Here is a 19,810-nt window from a genome sequence, read left to right as displayed (position 1 = left end):
GCAGGGGAGCACCATCATTTTGGGGGAAAAAAAAGCTGTTGTGGCTGTACTACCTAAAAGGGAAAAGACCCTTCAGACCCAGCTTCATATAGGTCGATTTCAGTTTTAAACCATGATTATAAAGTGTTAATGTCTGTACTAGCTAAGAGAATGGCAACGTTGTTGCCAAGATTTACCGCCAAATTAGGTATGGATTAGTATGGTTTTGTAGAAGGGAGGGAAACATTTGACAAAGTTGATACAACAATGATGACCCAGAGGAAAGCAGAATGTAAGAAAATGTGGCTCTTGTTGTTGCATATTAATATGGAGAAAATAACAGAGGAAACTGGTAGAGGTGTCTTATTTCTTTTTAGTTGTTTGCTTCATTTTTAGAGCCATTGGGAAAGGAAATAAGGGATTCACAAACTGAAGGATTTAATTGGTATGGTAATCAAGAAAAGTTAGCTTCATTTGCATATTATATTTTTTGTACTTAATGAATCCAGAAAAGGGCATTTTGGTGTTATGGAATATTTTTGGAGACAGTTTCAAGTCTTTTTAGGATGTAAAATTATTGAAGATAAAACAAAGGCTGTTGAGGTAAGCTGTCTACCCAGACACAAACTGATTCAGCAGTACCCATATTAATAAACATTATAAGATGAAGTATTTAGGTGTATGGATTAAAACGGATTCTGTTATGGCGCCTAAGGATATGTATAAGAGATTAAACAAAATATAATAGCAAAAACTGAGAAACTGGAAGCTCTTGATTATGGCTAGTAAGAAACAAGCAGTAAAAATATTTAGTCCCTTAGTTTTATATAGATATATATATGTGTGTGTGTGTGTATGTGTGTATAAATATATATATATATATATATATATATAAAATAGCTATATTTTTGTCAACCAGAGAAGAAGTTGTAAGCAATAATAAAGAATTGAAGGAGTTTATTTGGGAGGGGAGGATGGCAAAAGTTAAGTCGGATGATGTGATCTTCCTTATAGTACAAGGTAGTTTAAAATTGCCTGATTTTAGTGGATACTTTAGAGCTGCACAGGTAAGTTTTCCATACAAATGCAAGCAGAAGGTTGTAAATCAGTTTAGAAAGGGATGGTGATGAAAGGGGGGGGGGTCGAGAAATAAGGAGAGAATTGGGTGGGGATCCTTAAGGAGAACACCAGCAAATATACGTATATTATATTTATAAAATTGCAGAAAGTTTTCTAACAACACAGGAGTGGATAACGAAGATTTTATTTCTAGGAACGTATACGTAGTAGTTAAAAAAAAAAAAAAAAAAAAAAAAAAAAAAACAATAGGCAACAGGAGGCTGGAATTTAATGGGCAAAACCTCGCTTTGGTTGGTCCCTTCTTAGTCTCCAACCCTGTAATGTCTTTCACTGCAGATGCACCTGCTTTGGGGTGAAGCGAGAATAATTACAGTCCAAGAAGACCACTTTGGCATCAAGTCTCATCACACCCTTATGTGCTCCATTATTTCTTCAGTAACATGCACTCTGTTGGGCATTTCTAATTTATGTATTTTGTGTTCCAGAAACACTAGTATCAGGTAGTTATTCTCTAAGCCATTATTTGAAAGGTAATCCTTTTGTACTTTATCCCTAATCTACCACTAGGTTTAGGACTTTACTGCTTTGGCTGCAGACATAAATATATAGCAATTTTTTTCCATTTTCTGTGTTTGCTTTTATCATAGACTTTTAGTGACTTTTTAACTTGTACTTGCTGTTTGTGTTTACTTTACAGATATAATTGTTTGGGGAAAAAAGCAAGCAAATATCTATGCAGTTTAGTTAACTAAACTAATGTGTCTGAAACTAACCTCACCTTTTTCCCTTTGAAAGGTTTTAACAAATGTGGAGTGAAGAATGGTGGTTGCAGTCACCTTTGCCTGCCACGTCCTAGCGGAATCACCTGCGCCTGTCCCACTGGAATTCAGCTAAAGAGCGATGGTCGTTCCTGTGCAGATTCCCCTGAAACATACCTTCTCTTCTCCAGTCGGGGTTCAATTCATAGGATTTCACTGGACACAAATGACTACACAGATGTTGACATCAGAGTGCCAGAGCTGAACAATGTCATTTCACTCGACTACGATAGTGTAGAGGGCAAGGTCTACTATACAGATGTCTATCTTGATGTAATCCGGTACATTGATGTTTTTAATAAGTTACATACAGCGGTAATGTTTTGTGTTTGTTAACCTGTAATACTGTAACCAATCTTTTCCTTGTATGACTTGGGAATTTACAGGAACGTAAAAGTAACTGCATAATCAATTTCAGACTGTGATCATGTATTAAGTGTTAAGAGCACAGAGCAGATCCTTTTATTGTCTGCATTCTCTTCCATCAAGTTTTTGTCTGTGACTCTATATTCCGCAGGTCAGCTGACTCAAAGTAGATTGGAAATTCTCATTCTTGGCCCATCAGAATCTTGGGTATGATGTATGGCTTACATTGTTTTAAACAGTTTCCCTGGGAGCATGTCAGAAATGATGGTTGTAGGCTTAGAATCTGTTTTCTCTACATCAGCCACCAAATGGTTCCCCCAACACACACACACACACACACACAGAAAATTATATTCTGATTTGCTGGTGAAGTGAGGGCCAGTCCAAGGCCTGTGGTTCTGTTTCCACTTGTGACCGATTCATTTTTATGAACAATTTTCTCTTGTGGTGGTGGAGCTGGTACTGGTTTTGTGATAGACACCACGTTTTGTGAGGAAACCCATGAGTTGCTAAAGTATACCTTAGCCTAACTTTGAGCATCCTTAGCCTTTTCCTATGAAGCACAAGCATACTTGTTATGGGCCAAGGAAATGTTGATTCTCTGTTGCTCCTCCCTTAGAATTACTTCTGAAGGATGATGCCTATATAGCCTGGAAATACTCTCATTCCAGTCTGCCTTTCCTTGAGACACTAGATTGTCCATAAGGAGGGGACATTCATTTTCAAACACATTTTGGAAGAAATCCAGAAGTGAATTATTTTGTCATTATTGCTGCATGTATCTCTTGCCTCCCTTTCTCCAGTAAATAAAATAGCAATACCCCACGCCTGGGTATGGGTAATGCTGGATTTACCCACGGTTGGCGTGGTTTGGTCACGAGGGCGAAGCCCGAGTCGCCAAACAAAGCCAACTGTGGGTAAATCCAGCATTACCCACACCCAGAAGTGGGTTATTGCTATTATACAATGACATTTAAGAAAAAAAATAATTATTTTTCTTAAATAATGGCATTGTATAATGCCTCCTTGCTGCCCTTCCACAGCTGTCTGGTATTCTGCGGCAGTTCTGATGTACTGCGCATGCATATGCCTATGCAGTACATCAGAGCTGTGGGCAAAAGCAACGGAGAAAGCAAGATCTCTGTTGCTTTTTACTGTTTCGCTATGTTAAATGGGTTTAACATAGCAAGACAGCTTTAAAATAAGCAACGGAATCTCCGTTGCTTATTTTAAAGCTGTCTCGCTATGTTAAACCCATTTAACATAGCGAGACAGTTTTGAAAAAAGCAATGGAGAAAGCAAGATCTCCGTTGCTTTTTACAAACTGTTTCACTATGTTAAATGGGTTTAACATAGCGAGACAGCTTTAAAATAAGCAACGGAGATCTCCGTTGCTTATTTTAAAGCTGTCTCGCTATGTTAAACCCATTTAACATAGCGAGACAGGTTTAAAAAAAAAAGCAATGGAGAAAGCAAGATCTCCGTTGCTTTTTACACACTGTCTCGCTATGTTAAAGGAGTTTAACATAGCGAGACAGCTTTAAAAAAAGCAACAGAGATCTCTGTTCCTTTTTTTAAACCTGTCTCGCTATGTTAAACTCCTTTAACATAGCGAGACAGTGTTTTAAAAAAGACTTATACTAATGGAAAAAGTCCGGGCGACCGGACCTTTTTCCATTAGTATAAGTCGATTTACCACGTGCACGCTGACCAGTCAGCGTGCACATTTTGGAGTATTAATGGGGGGTCATGGTATAATCCCTTATTTTGAATAGCTTTGTCAAGAAAGCCTGCACTATTGCCACTTATTCACTGAAGTCCCTTAACTGATTTTTATTAGTAACCCGGTCATAGCTCTTGACTTTCTCTGGGCTTTCCAAATTTTTATGTCCAAAAATTTGTGATATTGTAATGGAACATTGAGAATTACAGTGAGTACTAACAAACATTACAGTTGCATACATTTTTTTTAGAAAGTTAATGTTTATTAATGCTGTATTTATGTATTTGTTTCAAGTTTGCTGATGGAGAAATTTAGAGCAGGCATTGGCCATTTTCTAGCTGAAGTCTAGAGCAAATAACCCCAAAATAATTATCCAAAAGATATATATATATATATATATATATATATATATATATATATATATATATATATGCAGCTCACAACTGAAGGATGGATAAAGCTTTTAATAAACAGGTAAGTGCTTTCACGTCCGAATAGTCTTCCTCAGATCATACAAACATAACACTTAAAAACAGCTAATGCATTCCTTTCATCAGGTCTCTTGATATTGTAAATGTGTACCCGCACCAGCTTTCTTAACGAACGATCAGTCTTGCCTACATAAAATGAAGTGCAGGTTCCACACTTGGCTAGATATACTAATTGACGGGTTTTACAATCTGCATAAACGTTAAACCTAAATTCTTTCCTTGTGGTAGGATGAATAAAAGGATGCTGTTATCAATATATGAATTAATGGTACATTTGCCACAACTGCATGTACCTTGTTGTTGAATGTGACTGATCTTACTAGTCCCCTCTTTGTTCCCTTTATAGCATAACATGCACTTCAGTGATTTATTATTCTTCCTAAAAAGAAATCTCAGACGAGGGCCAACAGTTTGTCTAATTTCTTCATCTGCAGTTAGAATGGACCAATTCTTGCTAGACACATTACATATCGAACTAACATCAGATGAATAAGACATGGTTACACCCACATACTGTGAAGTGGGTCTATCATTGATGCCTGCATTAGTGACCATTTGTTCATATATTGATAACAGCAAGTTTTTTATTCATCCTTTGTTTTATGTAGGCAAGACTGATAGTTCGTTAAGATAGCAGGTGTGGGAACATGTTTACAATATCAAGAGATCTGAAGAAAGGAATGCTTTAGCGAGATATGTTAATCAGTGTGGTACAACACACTTTTTTAAGTTCGTGGTGATGCAGGTTGTGAGTGACGACTGTAGAATGGGAGCTGTCAGGAATATAGTTGAACAATTAGAACTTGGGTAGATTGTTCTGTTACATTCTAACAGAGGGGATGGGCTCAATGAAGCGGTTCCTCTGAAACAGTATTTACGATCACGTGGTTTTAAGTGATAGTATTGGATACTTTGTATCAAGTGCAGTTATTTAAAAGTTTTTAACTTTTTGTGTTTGATCTGAGGAAGCATCTATTCGGACGCAAAAACAGTTATCTGTTTATTAAAAGTTTTATCCATATTTCAGCTGTGCAGTGCATATATATTTCCTTTTACATTTTTGCTACTTGTTTTACTGAGGTGCATCGTTTCCCCATCTGTTTTACTGCCCAAAAATTATCTGTTCAATTTAGTTGCAAAATATGCTTAATAAAATAGGTTTAGTAGCATGGAGAATATAGTGGCTGTAACCATTATTTAAATTGGGAATAGTTGCAGGTGATTTGTATTCTTTCTTTTCATAGCAGACCTTTTTTTATGAGTATTGCTCAGTTTACATTGGGCACATTTACTGGTTTGTCTAGTTATAAACATTTTGTAATGCAAATGATTTTTTTTATAATACTAGTTAAAAGGACACTGTTTATAGAAATATATTCAATTAAGTTGATCTGTGCGTGGGAAAACATTCCCAAATGTCTGTAATGTTGAAAACAGAATACATATTTCTGTGTTTTTATTTGTTGGCATGTTTTAAGAATATAATAGAATATGGAAATAATTGTGTTGAAATTACCTTTAAGCAAGAAAGTGGCTGAGAAGTGGAAGTGCACTATTTTATTAGATATAAAATACTGTATTAGTTTCATGTAGAAAGATCTTGTTTATCTGGAAGTGGACTTCATTCTAATAACCCACACTTAGAGTTGAGTCCATGGACCATTTTCAGAGAATTCTTAGTGCTGAAGAAAATGGCCAATAGAAAGCCAAAAAACTTGCATTCACTATGCATACTTGCATCTAAGGAGTGAGCTGAAGGGTTTATACGTTCAGCAACTGCTGAAGCAAAATGTCTGATTCAGGAACTGAATGAAACAATTGTATGACTGAGCATTGTGTGCTGAAGAGCTGGGCAGACTGGTCTTGGGACTTGCAACACCTGCTTGTTCAATATATGTGTTCTGCCTCTGTAGCTGCACTGTCCAGCTGTACTTCCTTTCCGTGTGTTTGACGCCTGAAGTTGGACTGACCTTGCACCAAGCTATATACCCATTATGCTCCTGCCTGATGTCACCGCCTTGTCAAGTTGATAGGCAGCATAGTAGCTCATTGAAGGAGGGCTGAACTAGTAAGTCTTACCAAGCTTCCCTTTCATGTTTTGGTGAAAATTCTGAGATGTTTCATTACTTTTTCCTTCATCCATAGAAATGCTTTACTTTTAGAAATAAAAGCAAAATGAGAGATTCTTAAATTTGTGATGATAGGAACTCAGAAACTTCTTCTTTTTACTTCTCTTTAGACGAGCAAACTTAAACGGAACTGGCATGGAAACTGTGATTGGCCATGGACTGAAGACTACAGATGGACTTGCAGTAGATTGGGTTGCCAGGAACTTGTACTGGACAGACACAGGAAGAAACACCATTGAAGTAGCCCGACTAGATGGCACCTCCAGAAAGGTGCTTATCAATAATAGTTTAGATGAACCAAGAGCCATTGCCGTGTTCCCAAAGAAAGGGTAAGTTATTAACAAGTCAGCAGTAGGCAGGCCTCATGTTTGTTGTCCTTCACTGTGCTGTCTTCCTGACGAAATAACATGTAGCTTAGTCTTCAGGGCCTGCCAGTTGCACGTTTCAAGATAAGTTCATAGGTGAATACTAGACTAACTACCCTTGCAGGACATTTTAAGTCTAGCTGATTTCCTGTTAGTTAGAATTACCCATACCTAGTCCCAAGGTCTGTATTTGTATACTACCCATAGGATAGTGATTAGTTCTGGGTGAGATAGTGATTATTTCTAGTGAAATGCCAGTCAGTATTTAAATTTATAGAGCACGTGTTGTAGAAAGAGCAGGTTCAGCCACCTAGGCAATGAGACATTTCCCTGTGGTACATTTGGTTGGGGGCAACATGGCTGAAGTGACATTCAGCTCCAGAGAAATATGGCTGTTGCAAATTCCTTATGGGCAAAGAGAAAAATGCAGTGTCATGCCCACAGCTCCAGTAGCCAAATTCACAAGGGAAAATAATAGCCATGGCCCCCAAGGCAACACGAGACAGCAGGTAGTATGCTAGGCATCACTTGACAGGCTGGCTAGTGGGCATGTCAGTGGAAGTAAAAATGCAGTGCACAATGGGCAGTGCTGTTATGATTGGTGTGTGTGTGTGTGTGTGTGTGTGTGTGTGTGTGTGTGTGTGTGTGTGTGTGTGTGTGTGTGTGTGTGTGTGTGTGTGTGGACCACTACTCTTTTCATAGTGTCTAGGGGACATTACCTAAAATATATACTGGAGCATAAACAGTACCACAAAAAGATTTCTTCCATGATGTACACACTTCTGCATGTTGTAGTTACATAAGTATGTACTGTACATGGAGCACAGTATTCATTACTTCTTCTGCCCCCATGTACTTGGTTATTAAAGCTGTGGGCATGGCAGTGTGTGCTTCTCTTCACCCACAGAGAATTTGCAACAGCTGTATTTCTCTGCATCTGAATGTCACATCAGCCATGTGTCCTCAGTCAAATGTACCACAGGGAAATGTCTTGATGTTAAGTTGTCTATCTCGCCTTCATTCTTGTTGGTTGGGTTCGGAGCCGATCCTCGGCTCTGACTCCGTCATCTTCAAAAGCTCGAGAGCTACTTACTGGTTCGAGGCCCCCCTATATCCCATGATGCCTGACGCTAGATACCCAGATTTCGTTTGCCGCTTCAGCTGCGAGGTTGCTTTTACTGGCTCAGGTTATATTTTTCAATTTTATTGTCGTATAAAAATATTTTAAATTATAGTGTACTTTCAGTAGTTTTAGTTAGCTATTTGTATTTAGTCTCCTTCCCTTGAAAACTTGTTTTCTTGTTAGAAAGTTTTCCCCTCCCCCATTTCTATTTTTAAAGGTAGCCATTTTTAGTTAGAGGCTAATCCTTGTTTCAATTTTTTATGTAATAGTTTATTTGGTCGAAATTGTGGTAGATTAGTAGGTCTAATTACCTTTTCTTAGATAACAGAGTGTGTGTGCTGTTAGGGTGTGGTAACTTGTGTTGAGTGTGTGTGTTTTTACTAGTTACCTATTTCCCTTTTGTTACTTGTTCTTTGTAAAGTGATTTTTCCATTTACAGGTATGTCCAAAGATACGAAAGTATCTGGATTCAAGAAGTGTGACACATGCTGTCAGAAGATGTCACTGACAGATGGTCACACTTCTTGTGTCTACCGTTTGGGCGCCCTACACCTGCATGACTCTTGTTCGATGTGTCATGCCTTTAGTCCAAGAGTCCTGCAGGAGCGTAGGAATAAGCTAATCCTTAGGGGTTTGCTCAAACCTGAAGGGTCACCAGCTAAGGTTCAGTCAGTGAAACCCTCTAAGCCAACGAAGCTGCCGGCTCCCAGTTCGGAGCCGTTGTCGGGTGTGGCGTCCGCTTTAACTTCGGCTCCGACTGGAACCGAAGTACCTATCTCCCACTCGGCCCCGACTGTGGTGTCGGAACCGTCAGGGAGTCGTAAACACTCTAGATCTCCATCCCTAGAGTCGATACACTCGGTTCTGGTGTCGCCTCTGTTACAGTCGGAGCAAAGTCACCGATCCCACTCTTCTCGGTCTTCTAGACTATCTGACCATGATTTGAAGAGAGTGGTGAGCAGGCTCCTAAAATCACAGGCCCTGGCTAAAATGTTATCCAGCCCCCCCTCATCAGGGTTTGATTCCTCCTGTCTCTGTAGTAGTTCCTCCTTCAACTCATCCCTCGAGTTCGGAGCCGGAGCTTGCTGGGGCTCGGATTGTGGAACCGTTGGCGCCGATACCTACCCTTTCGGTTCTGTCGTCGGCTCCGATCTCATCCATGGCGCCATCCTTGGAGGTATCTGGGTGCCGGGACGCCCTCGTTGGCTCCTAGGGGGCGAGTGGCATCGGACCCTTGTCATCCCCGTTCTCCCTCTCGGAGCTTCGGCACCGGTGAGTTCGGCTCCTACATCGGTCTCGGAGCCATCTCTCTCGGTGCCGAGTAGGGTCCCAGTCTCTTCGGAGCTGGAGCCTTCTCCGGTATCTGGAGGGGGCGGCTTCGAGGTCATGAGGAGTGTGCTGGCCTCTGAGTCAGCCCCACGATCAGCCTCATCGGCTCCTCCCCCCATGGTGCCTGCGTCTGCCTCTGCCCCTCCTCCAGACCCCAAGTGTGGGGAACAAGTGCTCCAGGGCACCCCATTGGGTATGTCTTCCTCTTCCGAGGCCTCCCCCAATCATTCAGAGGAGCCCCCTCAAAAGAGGAAATGCAAGAGGAAGCATGATGACTCCCCTGAGTCTGTCACTTCAGATACCGACTTGGAGGATTCGGAAGGGTCCCCGAGATCCTCCTCTGAGGACGTCTCTTTCTCAGACATTGAGATACTTGGGCAGAAGTGGAACTGGACTATCCTTAACCCTTCTGAGGATGAGTCGGTATTCCTGGACGCATTTGGTTCCCGACCCTCCACCTTCTGGGTGTCTTCGCCTTTCGATCCAGTGATGTCTGTGGTGGCTCAGAAGGCATGGTCAGCTCCAGACACAGTGGAACCAACCCCTGAAGACCCACAAAATCTATTACTGCACCACAAGACAAGCAATTTCTGACTAAGGGTGTTCCCGTTGATGCCATGGTGGTAGCAGCGGCCACAAAAAAGGAGTTGGCTGAAACTTCTTCGTCTGTCCATCCCCCTAATAAGGAATCTAGAACGATGGACAGATATGGGAAGCAGATGTTTGCATCAGCGACCTTCTCCATGAGGTCGCTGAACTACTTGTGCCACTTTACCCACCTTCAAAGGGATCTCATTAAAGAGCTAGGAGATGCCCTTCAAGATCCATCAGCTGCGGGGGTCTAGGCTAAGGTTGCCTCCCAGCTGGCGACTCTTAATTCGGTAGTAAACTCCTCTCTTACACAGCCGATGGTGCGAGTAGGGCTGCAGGCACAGGAGTGGCCTTGAGGAGGCATGCCTGGATGCGGTTATGTAACTTTGCGGAACCCTTCAGGGCGTCTTTCACAAACACCCCCTTTGATGGTTCTACTCTTTTTGGACCACAGGTGAAGGATACCCTTACCAGGTGTGAGCAGGAAGGCAAGACTCTCTCTGCTGTGGGAGTCCATTTTTCCACTCCTTCAAGACCGTATCCCAAGGGTCAGAAGAGTGGGAAAATGTGGTTCCGGAAACCTCAGGGAGCCATGCGTGACACACATGGAGAGTTCCCCTCCAGGGGCAGAGGAGGGAACAACAATAGACGCCGCCCTCGGGGCAGAGGGGGTCCGCAAAATCAGGGCCAAAGAGAATCTTTCTCTGAAAAGCCCTTCCAGCATCCCTGAGGTGCTGCCCGGCTGTCCACCTTCGGAGGCAGTCGGGGGAAGATTATCACTGTACCCAAAAGCCTGGCAAAGTATAACACAAGACAAATGGGTACTGTCTATCATATCCGAAGGCTACAAAATCCCTTTCTTTCGCACTCCCTATGTTCCCAACAAATCTCTTCCAGATGTTCTACCCAATCTTAGGGATCAAGCAGTTCAAGAAATTTCAAAACTGCTAAGAAAAAGAGCCATCCAGCCAGTCCCGGCAGACTAGCAAGGATCCGGAATTTACTCGAGGTTCTTTTTGGTACAAAAAAAGACGGGACTGGAGACCCATTCTGGATCTCGGCAGACTAAACCGGTCTGTTCAAAGAACGAAGTTCCAGATGGTCACGCTACAGTCCATTTTACCCTTTCTGGGTCAGGACAATTGGATGTGCTGCATAGATCTTCAGGATGTGTACTACCATATCAAAATGGACAGACACTCCAGAAGATTCCTCCGCTTCCGGCTGGGAGCCAGTCATTATCACTTCAGAGCTCTGCCCTTTGGTCTCACCACAGCCCCCAGGGTGTTCACCAAATGTTTGGCAGTAGTTACTGCTCACCTGAGACGGCAAGGATTCCAGGTGTTTCCATATTTAGATGACTGACTCCTTACTGCAACCACCAGGCATCACCTGCTGTGAGCCAAAGACTACATCATCCAAACTTGCTCCAAACTAGGCATCACAATAAATTTCGAAAAGTCTGCATTGTCGCCTTGTCAATCTATTACCTTTATAGGCGCAAACTTAAATACAAAGGACATGTCAGCGAGACTTCCATTAGACAGAGTGCTAGACATTTGCCGACATGTCCAGGTCTTATTAGGATGCAAAAGAATTCAGGCCAGATTTGTCCTAAAGACCTTGGGTCTCATGGCAGCGGCTATCATACTAGTCCCTCTCGCTCGTTTTCATATGAGGATTCTTCAGTGGATGCTGTTCACCCAATGGTCTTTCCAAAACTAAAGGAATGTAGAAACCACCACGAAAATAAAGTAGCATAAAATAAATTTATTTATAAAACAAAGAACAAGCGCTTTCACGCAATATAAATTGCGCTTCCTCAGGTTACAAATTACAAAGACTAAATGGATGTTTTTATACTAAAAACATTGCCTTTCAATTGTGTAATTAACACAAACAATCAAATAGTTAAATATCCAAATTGATTAATTAATAGGAATTCATCCACAGTTTCCCGTACCGTCAGGTTCGGTTAAATATAATATCATAAAGTTCACTCTAAAAAGAGCACAAGTAAGAATTTTAAAACATAATAATGTTAATTTCATAGTTAGGTACATTTCAAAAACAAATTATCATAAAATCTTAACATCATGCCCATCTTGATATTAATGAACTTTTGTATAAGTGCTTACAGGAAACTATGCCCATATTTAGAAAGCTCATATTAAGCTTGTTGTTATTTCTTAATTATGCAGCAAATACAATCAAGCAATTCAGAGTTAGCAAACTGATAGTCCAAGGCACCGTATAGTCAGGAAATGCTGCCCATATATGGCAAATAGCGAAGCCAAGATGTTGTTTATCCAAAAACCATTGATAAATTAAAAATAAAATAGAATAAAATAAAATAAAACAAAGCAAGACAAAACACTAAAATGGCTTTGTTCTTGAATATATCAGGTAGTATATGACCCTTGTACTACATAACATAAATATGGAGTTGCGATAATCAAGTAATTTCCTCCATCAAATTAATTTACAAAAACATAAAGTAGCGCATCTTAGTTGTGCAAAAGTTGCCTAAAAATTATTTAATAAAATGCATGATCATGGGAAAATATCTCAGACTAAATCAGGCACAAAATATAAAATAGCTCCATTACTCTGTTATGTTAACTAGCACACATCGATCATACTGCGTGCTTTCAGACCAAGCTATAATAAACATATAGCCTCATATCTAGTAAGTAGTTGGCTAGCACATAATAAAAATAATAATAATAACTATATGGCATGCATCTAAAGATTAGCAACTCATCTTATTTATACAGAGAAAGGTGTCCGAAGATTCTCTCTAAAAGCATTAACATATAGAACGGAAGATGAAACTGCATAAAGTTGAGATGACAAAATCGCTATAACTATAACACAAATATAGATAAAATAGCTCAATGCCAATACTTAATTATTATTAAAATTAAAACTACATATGATCACCAAAATTCAAAATAAAGATAAAAATAACAATGTATTCAATATCAAGAGTAACAACAAGCTCTAGATATCCTACATAAAAGGTATGTAAAAATATAATATAGGGCTATCAGATTAATTAATAGAGACAATAGACCTAGTGGAATCAGAGCAATAATATGTCAAGTATAACCAAGATACAAAGTTAATATATCAAGGTTGCAAACAGTCATAAAAAAGACCATTTGATTCAATGCGCTTGGCATTATGATGTTTACTCACTATTAGTCAAAAGTAAAGTCAGGACAACAACATGTCAAATATGACAAAATACAAAGTTAATACATCAAATTTACAAACATAGTCACAAAAGAGACTATTTAATTCATGTGTGTATAGCATTATAGTGCTAACTTGCTATTAGTCAAAAGTTGTATATATATTAATAGCAATTTAGTAAAATCAGGTGGGGCCTGATAGAACTGGTCGAATGTTGACAACTGTATTTAGGCCCGGTGGTATATGGGCTTTTAACTTTAGTATCCATCTAAGCTCGAAGGTTTCTAAAGTGTTCATAAGATCACCTTCTCTTCTGTTTGCATCTATTATTTGTAAAACTTGAAATGCAAAGCTATGCTTGGGATGGGTATTACAGTGGATAGCCAAAGCATTAGTATTGCTATTCCTTCTTATCTCATAAACGTGGTTATAGATCCTATCCCTAAGCCTACGTGAAGTCAAACCCACGTAGTAGCTATCACAAAGATCGCAAGTGGCTAGATAAATGACATTTCTAGTGGTACAAGTTGCATAAAACATACATTTTGTATTTAATTCAACTCCTAGGGCGTTAGTATTAGTTTTTTTAATAATATATCCACAAAGTGAACATTTTCCACAAGGGAATGTTCCTGTTTTCCATTGTGACCTAATGTCAATGGATGTAATGTTAAGCTTTTCCTTACATAGTAGTCTTTTCAAATTTAAACAGTTCATATATCTAAAAGCCGGTTTGTCACTGATTATTTCTGACACTGTCTTGTCTGATAACAGAATCTTCCAATTGCTTTTCACTATATTGGTTAGGGACTGGACATCACTAGTATATTTGATATCATATTGTATTTTATAAGGAAGATTTTTCTTTACATTGCGTCTAAAAGGTATTTCCTGAAGAGTAATATCTTCTGTAATAGAATTCAGTATATCATCTATTAACTTCATTGGATAGCCCCTAGCTAGAAAATATTCTTTCTGGGTGTTAACTAGCTCCAGGGCATCAGAACGATCACTGCATATTTTCAGAATCCTACTAAACTGATTCTTAACTATATTATTGAAAATATGCCGTGGATGTAAACTACTAAAATGGAGTATTCCATTCTTCCAACAAGCTTTTCTGTGAAGAGTCGTTGTTAAATTACTATGGATGTTTTTCTTAATAGTAATATCCAGAAAATCAATAGTAAACTTAGACGATTCACAAGTAAAATGAAAAAAAGAAGTAGTGCTATTCATATAGCTAATGAAAGAACTCAAGGTGGCTTCTCCACCATTCCATAATATTATGATGTCGTCTATAAAGCGCCTATATAGAACGACATGTTTAAATCTGGGTTCATTAAATAGAAATTCTTTTTCCCATTCTAGAACAACAAGATTGGCATATGCATTTGCACAGGGGGTGCCCATGGCCACCCCCCATGTTTGTGCATATACCTGTTCTTCATATAAAAAGATGTTGTTATTAAGAACCAGATCTAACATACAACATATATTCATAATTTCAGTGTTGTCCACCTTAAGTTCTGTCATATGTGTCCTTATTGCATTAATACCATAATCATTAGGAATATTCGTGAAAAGACTTTCAATGTCCAGGGTTACCAATATAGTATCTTGTTTTATATTGTTTTTCACTAGGTCTAATTTTAAATCATCCAATAATCTGAAAGAATCTAATAATATAGTTGGTATTTTCTTAACATATTGCCCAAGTTTTGTTTGTACATATAACGATATATTTTGTGTTACCCAGTGGTCACCTGACACGATTGGACGTAATGGAGGTGGGTCCTTACCCTTATGTAACTTAGGTAATCCTTTGATAATTGGTATCAATGGAAAATCTATGGTAAGGAAATCATAAAGGGGTTTATCAATTGACCGGGTCATGAGCATGTCATAGAGGGTGTCTGAGACATAGTGTACAATTGATGTTACTCGTGATTTCTCTATTGATTTGTAGGCTCTATCATTATTTAGCATATTCAACATAAGTTGTCGATAGTAAGTTGCATCCATAGCAACTATACCCCCACCCTTATCTGCTGGTTTGAAGACAAGACTAGGGTCACTACAAAGATTTTTCAACTCAGACTTCTCTAATATATTCAGATTGTAAAAATTATTCTTATTGTCATGACAATCATAGTATAAATAAAAATCCCATTCACATGTTTTCAGGAAGCTTTCAACAGTTTGTACAAGTGGAGGCATAAAGACACTCTTCTTTCTACAGACAATATCATCACCAAAGTTGTCTAAAGAGTTGGAAGTATTGTCCTTGCATAATACTTTAAGAGAGAGCTTCCTGCAAAACTTGCGCAAATCTATTAGCGTATCAGAAATGATACTGTGTCTCGAGGGGATAAATGACAAACCCCTGTTTAATATGTTCTCTTCAGTCACTGTGAAGGATTTTGTTGATAAGTTAAAAAACAGATGGTTTATATTTTCACCCTTCTCCGTTGTTCTTGCATTTCTCCAGATAGCTTCCTTTTTCCCCTTCCCCGGCTGGTGGAACGGGTGCGTACTGCTTCTTTGTAGGGTAGGGGAAAATTTAGGGGCATAGGTGCCATGAATTTGTTATTCAATCCAGATATTTTAGGTTTCGCTCCCAAGGTACTATGTTGTATTAAACCCTGCTGGTTGCAGGGTAAAGAAGCTACAGGTGTATCCAATGGGTCAGAGATTTCATTAATGACACTGTCCAGATCTAGTCTATTAACTGTCATATCATGCTGTGCAGCCACTCTATCGTTAGTAGCAGAACCAGAGGCTGAAGTTAATGCTTCAGATTGCGAATTGTTAGTTTTATTGTTATGACCAAATCTCGGCCATATAAAGATACGTCCGAGAGAAAAGTCTTCACAATCACGTTTCAATTTTTTAGCTTTGATCTGCTCTAGCTTATCACTATATAGAGACAATTGTCTATTCATTGCTTGGATTTTAGAATTGCAAAAATCTGTCTGATATGTAATAGTAATAGAATTGTACTGTTCCTCTACCTTAGTAAGAAGCTCCGTCTCGATCGGTGCAAAATAGTCTAGTAGCAGCTGGATGTATTTATTTCCAAACTCGATGTTTAATTTTTGCCACTGCCGTAGCAGCTCGGGTTGGCTATCCCCATAGGTCGGCATGCACAAGACTCGCATGCCGCGGGGGATAACTTTGAAATGCTGGCATGCTTGTAAGTGCCTTCGCTGCCAGACCAGCCTATGCAGGCGATATAAATCATTTTCTAAGGTTCTCAAGCTTCCAAAAAATTCATATAGATTTTCATTCGTCGTAGATGGACTAGTATTAGCCTCACCGTTGATATCCATATGTAGCAAAGGGTTGTCTTTCTGGTAGAAAATGGAGTTCCAACTACCGTTGGCTGTCACCTTTGCTGGGTTGTAGTCCAATTCAATATTCTGCGTTTCCATCGTGTGAGAACCGGTCAGGAGCAAAACGATAAATACCAACAGCAAAAAACAGAGACCGATCATCCAAAGGTTTCTTACATCAAAGGTAGAGGAGCAAAACTAAAGGAATGTAGAAACCACCACGAAAATAAAGTAGCATAAAATAAATTTATTTATAAAACAAAGAACAAGCGCTTTCACGCAATATAAATTGCGCTTCCTCAGGTTACAAATTACAAAGACTAAATGGATGTTTTTATACTAAAAACATTGCCTTTCAATTGTGTAATTAACACAAACAATCAAATAGTTAAATATCCAAATTGATTAATTAATAGGAATTCATCCACAGTTTCCCGTACCGTCAGGTTCGGTTAAATATAATATCATAAAGTTCACTCTAAAAGAGCACAAGTAAGAATTTTAAAACATAATAATGTTAATTTCATAGTTAGGTACATTTCAAAACAAATTATCATAAAATCTTAACATCATGCCCATCTTGATATTAATGAACTTTTGTATAAGTGCTTACAGGAAACTATGCCCATATTTAGAAAGCTCATATTAAGCTTGTTGTTATTTCTTAATTATGCAGCAAATACAATCAAGCAATTCAGAGTTAGCAAACTGATAGTCCAAGGCACCGTATAGTCAGGAAATGCTGCCCATATATGGCAAATAGCGAAGCCAAGATGTTGTTTATCCAAAAACCATTGATAAATTAAAAATAAAATAGAATAAAATAAAATAAAACAAAGCAAGACAAAACACTAAAATGGCTTTGTTCTTGAATATATCAGGTAGTATATGACCCTTGTACTACATAACATAAATATGGAGTTGCGATAATCAAGTAATTTCCTCCATCAAATTAATTTACAAAACATAAAGTAGCGCATCTTAGTTGTGCAAAAGTTGCCTAAAAATTATTTAATAAAATGCATGATCATGGGAAAATATCTCAGACTAAATCAGGCACAAAATATAAAATAGCTCCATTACTCTGTTATGTTAACTAGCACACATCGATCATACTGCGTGCTTTCAGACCAAGCTATAATAAACATATAGCCTCATATCTAGTAAGTAGTTGGCTAGCACATAATAAAAATAATAATAATAACTATATGGCATGCATCTAAAGATTAGCAACTCATCTTATTTATACAGAGAAAGGTGTCCGAAGATTCTCTCTAAAAGCATTAACATATAGAACGGAAGATGAAACTGCATAAAGTTGAGATGACAAAATCGCTATAACTATAACACAAATATAGATAAAATAGCTCAATGCCAATACTTAATTATTATTAAAATTAAAACTACATATGGTCTTTCCAGCAACTTCCATCGTCTCACAAAATAATGATCACACAGACATGCAAAAACCAACTTGCTTGGTGGATGGTTTCCCCATCAGTACCACAGGGCAGACCATTTGCTCTTCCTCCTCCAGTGGCTACAGTGACCACGGATGCCACCCTGATCGGGTGGGGCGGTATTTTCAGGGCAGAACAGTCCAAGGCACCTGGCAGCCTCAAGTACCATCTGCATATCAATGTCTTGGAGATGAGGGCAGTGCTTTTGGCGTTGCAAGTTCTTCACAACTCTCTTCCTACCGGGACCATTGCAATTCAAACAGACAATATGTTGGTTGTGTGGTACATCAACAAGCAGGGTGGAACCAGGTCCTACCCCCTATGTCGAGTAGCACTCAGACTCTGGCAGTGGGCAATCTCTTCCCAATGGTTTCTGATAGCAGTGAACATCCCTGGGAAGACCAACGTTATAGCGGACAGGCTGAGCAGAGCAATTCTCATGCCTCACGAGTGGTCTCTCAATCAGACAGTGGCGGACCAAATCTTCTGCAAATGGGGTCAGCCTTGCTGCGACCTTTCTGCCACCCCCTTCAACAGCAAGTGCAACAATTTCTTCTCTATCCTCCCTCTTCCTGGACACTCCCCCAGAGATGCTCTAGTTCACGATTGGCGTCAGGGACTTCTTTATGCATTCCCTCCATTCCCCCTGATTCCCATATTGATACAGAAAGCTACCACATTGGGATGCAAGATGATCCTCATTGCCCCTTACTGGCCTCGACAAATTTGGTTCCCGTTCCTGCATCATTACCTTCTGGAGCAGCCCTGGACCCAGTTCCAGACCTCCTGATCCATCAATCGGGCGGGCTGCACCAATCCCTTCAATCTCTCCAGCTCACTGCTTGGTTGCTCCACATCTGACCTTAGCCAGGCTTCCGAACATCTCCCACCCGGTGCATGAAATCATCTTATCGCACAAGTCTATCACTAGAAAGACTTATGCTAGTAAGTGGAAACGTTTGTCTTTCTGGGCAGAGGCTAGGAATATAGATCCCTTTTCAGCCCTTGTGCACCATATTTTGGATTTTTTTAGCGGAACTTTTTCGTGTTGGATCTTCTTCTGCCATGATTAGAGTTCAGTTAGCTGCAATTTCAAATTTTCATACAGGTCTATCGGATACTAGTATTATGTCCCATAAGCTTTGTAAAGCTTTTCTCAAAGGGACTACTTTACTCAGGCCCCAGTGAGAGATCCCCCACCTCCGTGGGATCTAAATTTGATTTTAGCTTCCCTGATACTGCCCCCCTTTGAACCGGCAGCTTCTTGTTCCGTGAAGTTTCTTTCTTGGAAAACCCTTTTTATGGTTGCAATTACTTCAGCCAGAAGAGTTTCTGAGCTTCAAGCTCTTTTTGTTCGCCCTCCTTATCTAGTTTTCCACAATGACAGAGTGTCTCTCAGGACTAATCCTTCCCTCCTTCCAAAGGTTTCTTCTGACAATCATTTGAATCAGTCTATTGATCTGCCTGTGTTTTTTTCCAAATTATTCCAACAAGGCGGAATACAAATTGCATCAGTTGGATGTTCATAGACAGTTGCGCGTTTACTTGCATAGAACTAAGCAAATAAGAAAATCAGACCTGCTGTTCCTGTCCTATGCTAAGGGTAAACAAGGTCTACCTGTGTCGAAAGTAACCTTATCTAGCTGGTTGACATCTGTCATTACATTTATATATTAGCTAAGGAATAAAGAGCTTCCTGCTAAACCGAAAGGCCACTCCACTTGATATCTAGCTACTTCATTGGCTTTTCAGGCAAGATTGCCAATGGAAACTATTTGTGCGACAGCTACATGGGCCAATCCTCATACCTTTATTTCACATTA

General features: G+C 39.4%; 1 protein-coding gene across 3 annotated transcripts in view; it reads left to right on the top strand.

Moving 5' to 3' along the window:
• LRP4 (LDL receptor related protein 4) overlaps window positions 1-19,810 on the top strand; it is a 2,374,694-nt gene that overhangs the window by 2,031,821 nt on the left and 323,063 nt on the right. For all 3 annotated transcript variants that reach the window (XM_044082533.1, XM_044082532.1, XM_044082534.1), the window contains exons 28-29: window positions 1,855-2,158; window positions 6,697-6,915. In XM_044082533.1, the coding sequence (XP_043938468.1) occupies window positions 1,855-2,158; window positions 6,697-6,915 (523 nt within the window). The remainder of the gene's footprint in view (window positions 1-1,854; window positions 2,159-6,696; window positions 6,916-19,810) is intronic.

The sequence above is a fragment of the Protopterus annectens genome, chromosome 9.part0, assembly GCF_019279795.1.
Source record: "Protopterus annectens isolate FY-2018-M chromosome 9.part0, PAN1.0, whole genome shotgun sequence".
Lineage (NCBI taxonomy): Eukaryota > Metazoa > Chordata > Ceratodontiformes > Protopteridae > Protopterus > Protopterus annectens.
The sequence above is the reverse complement of the archived record's forward strand: the minus strand, read 5'-3'. Positions and strand labels throughout refer to the sequence as shown.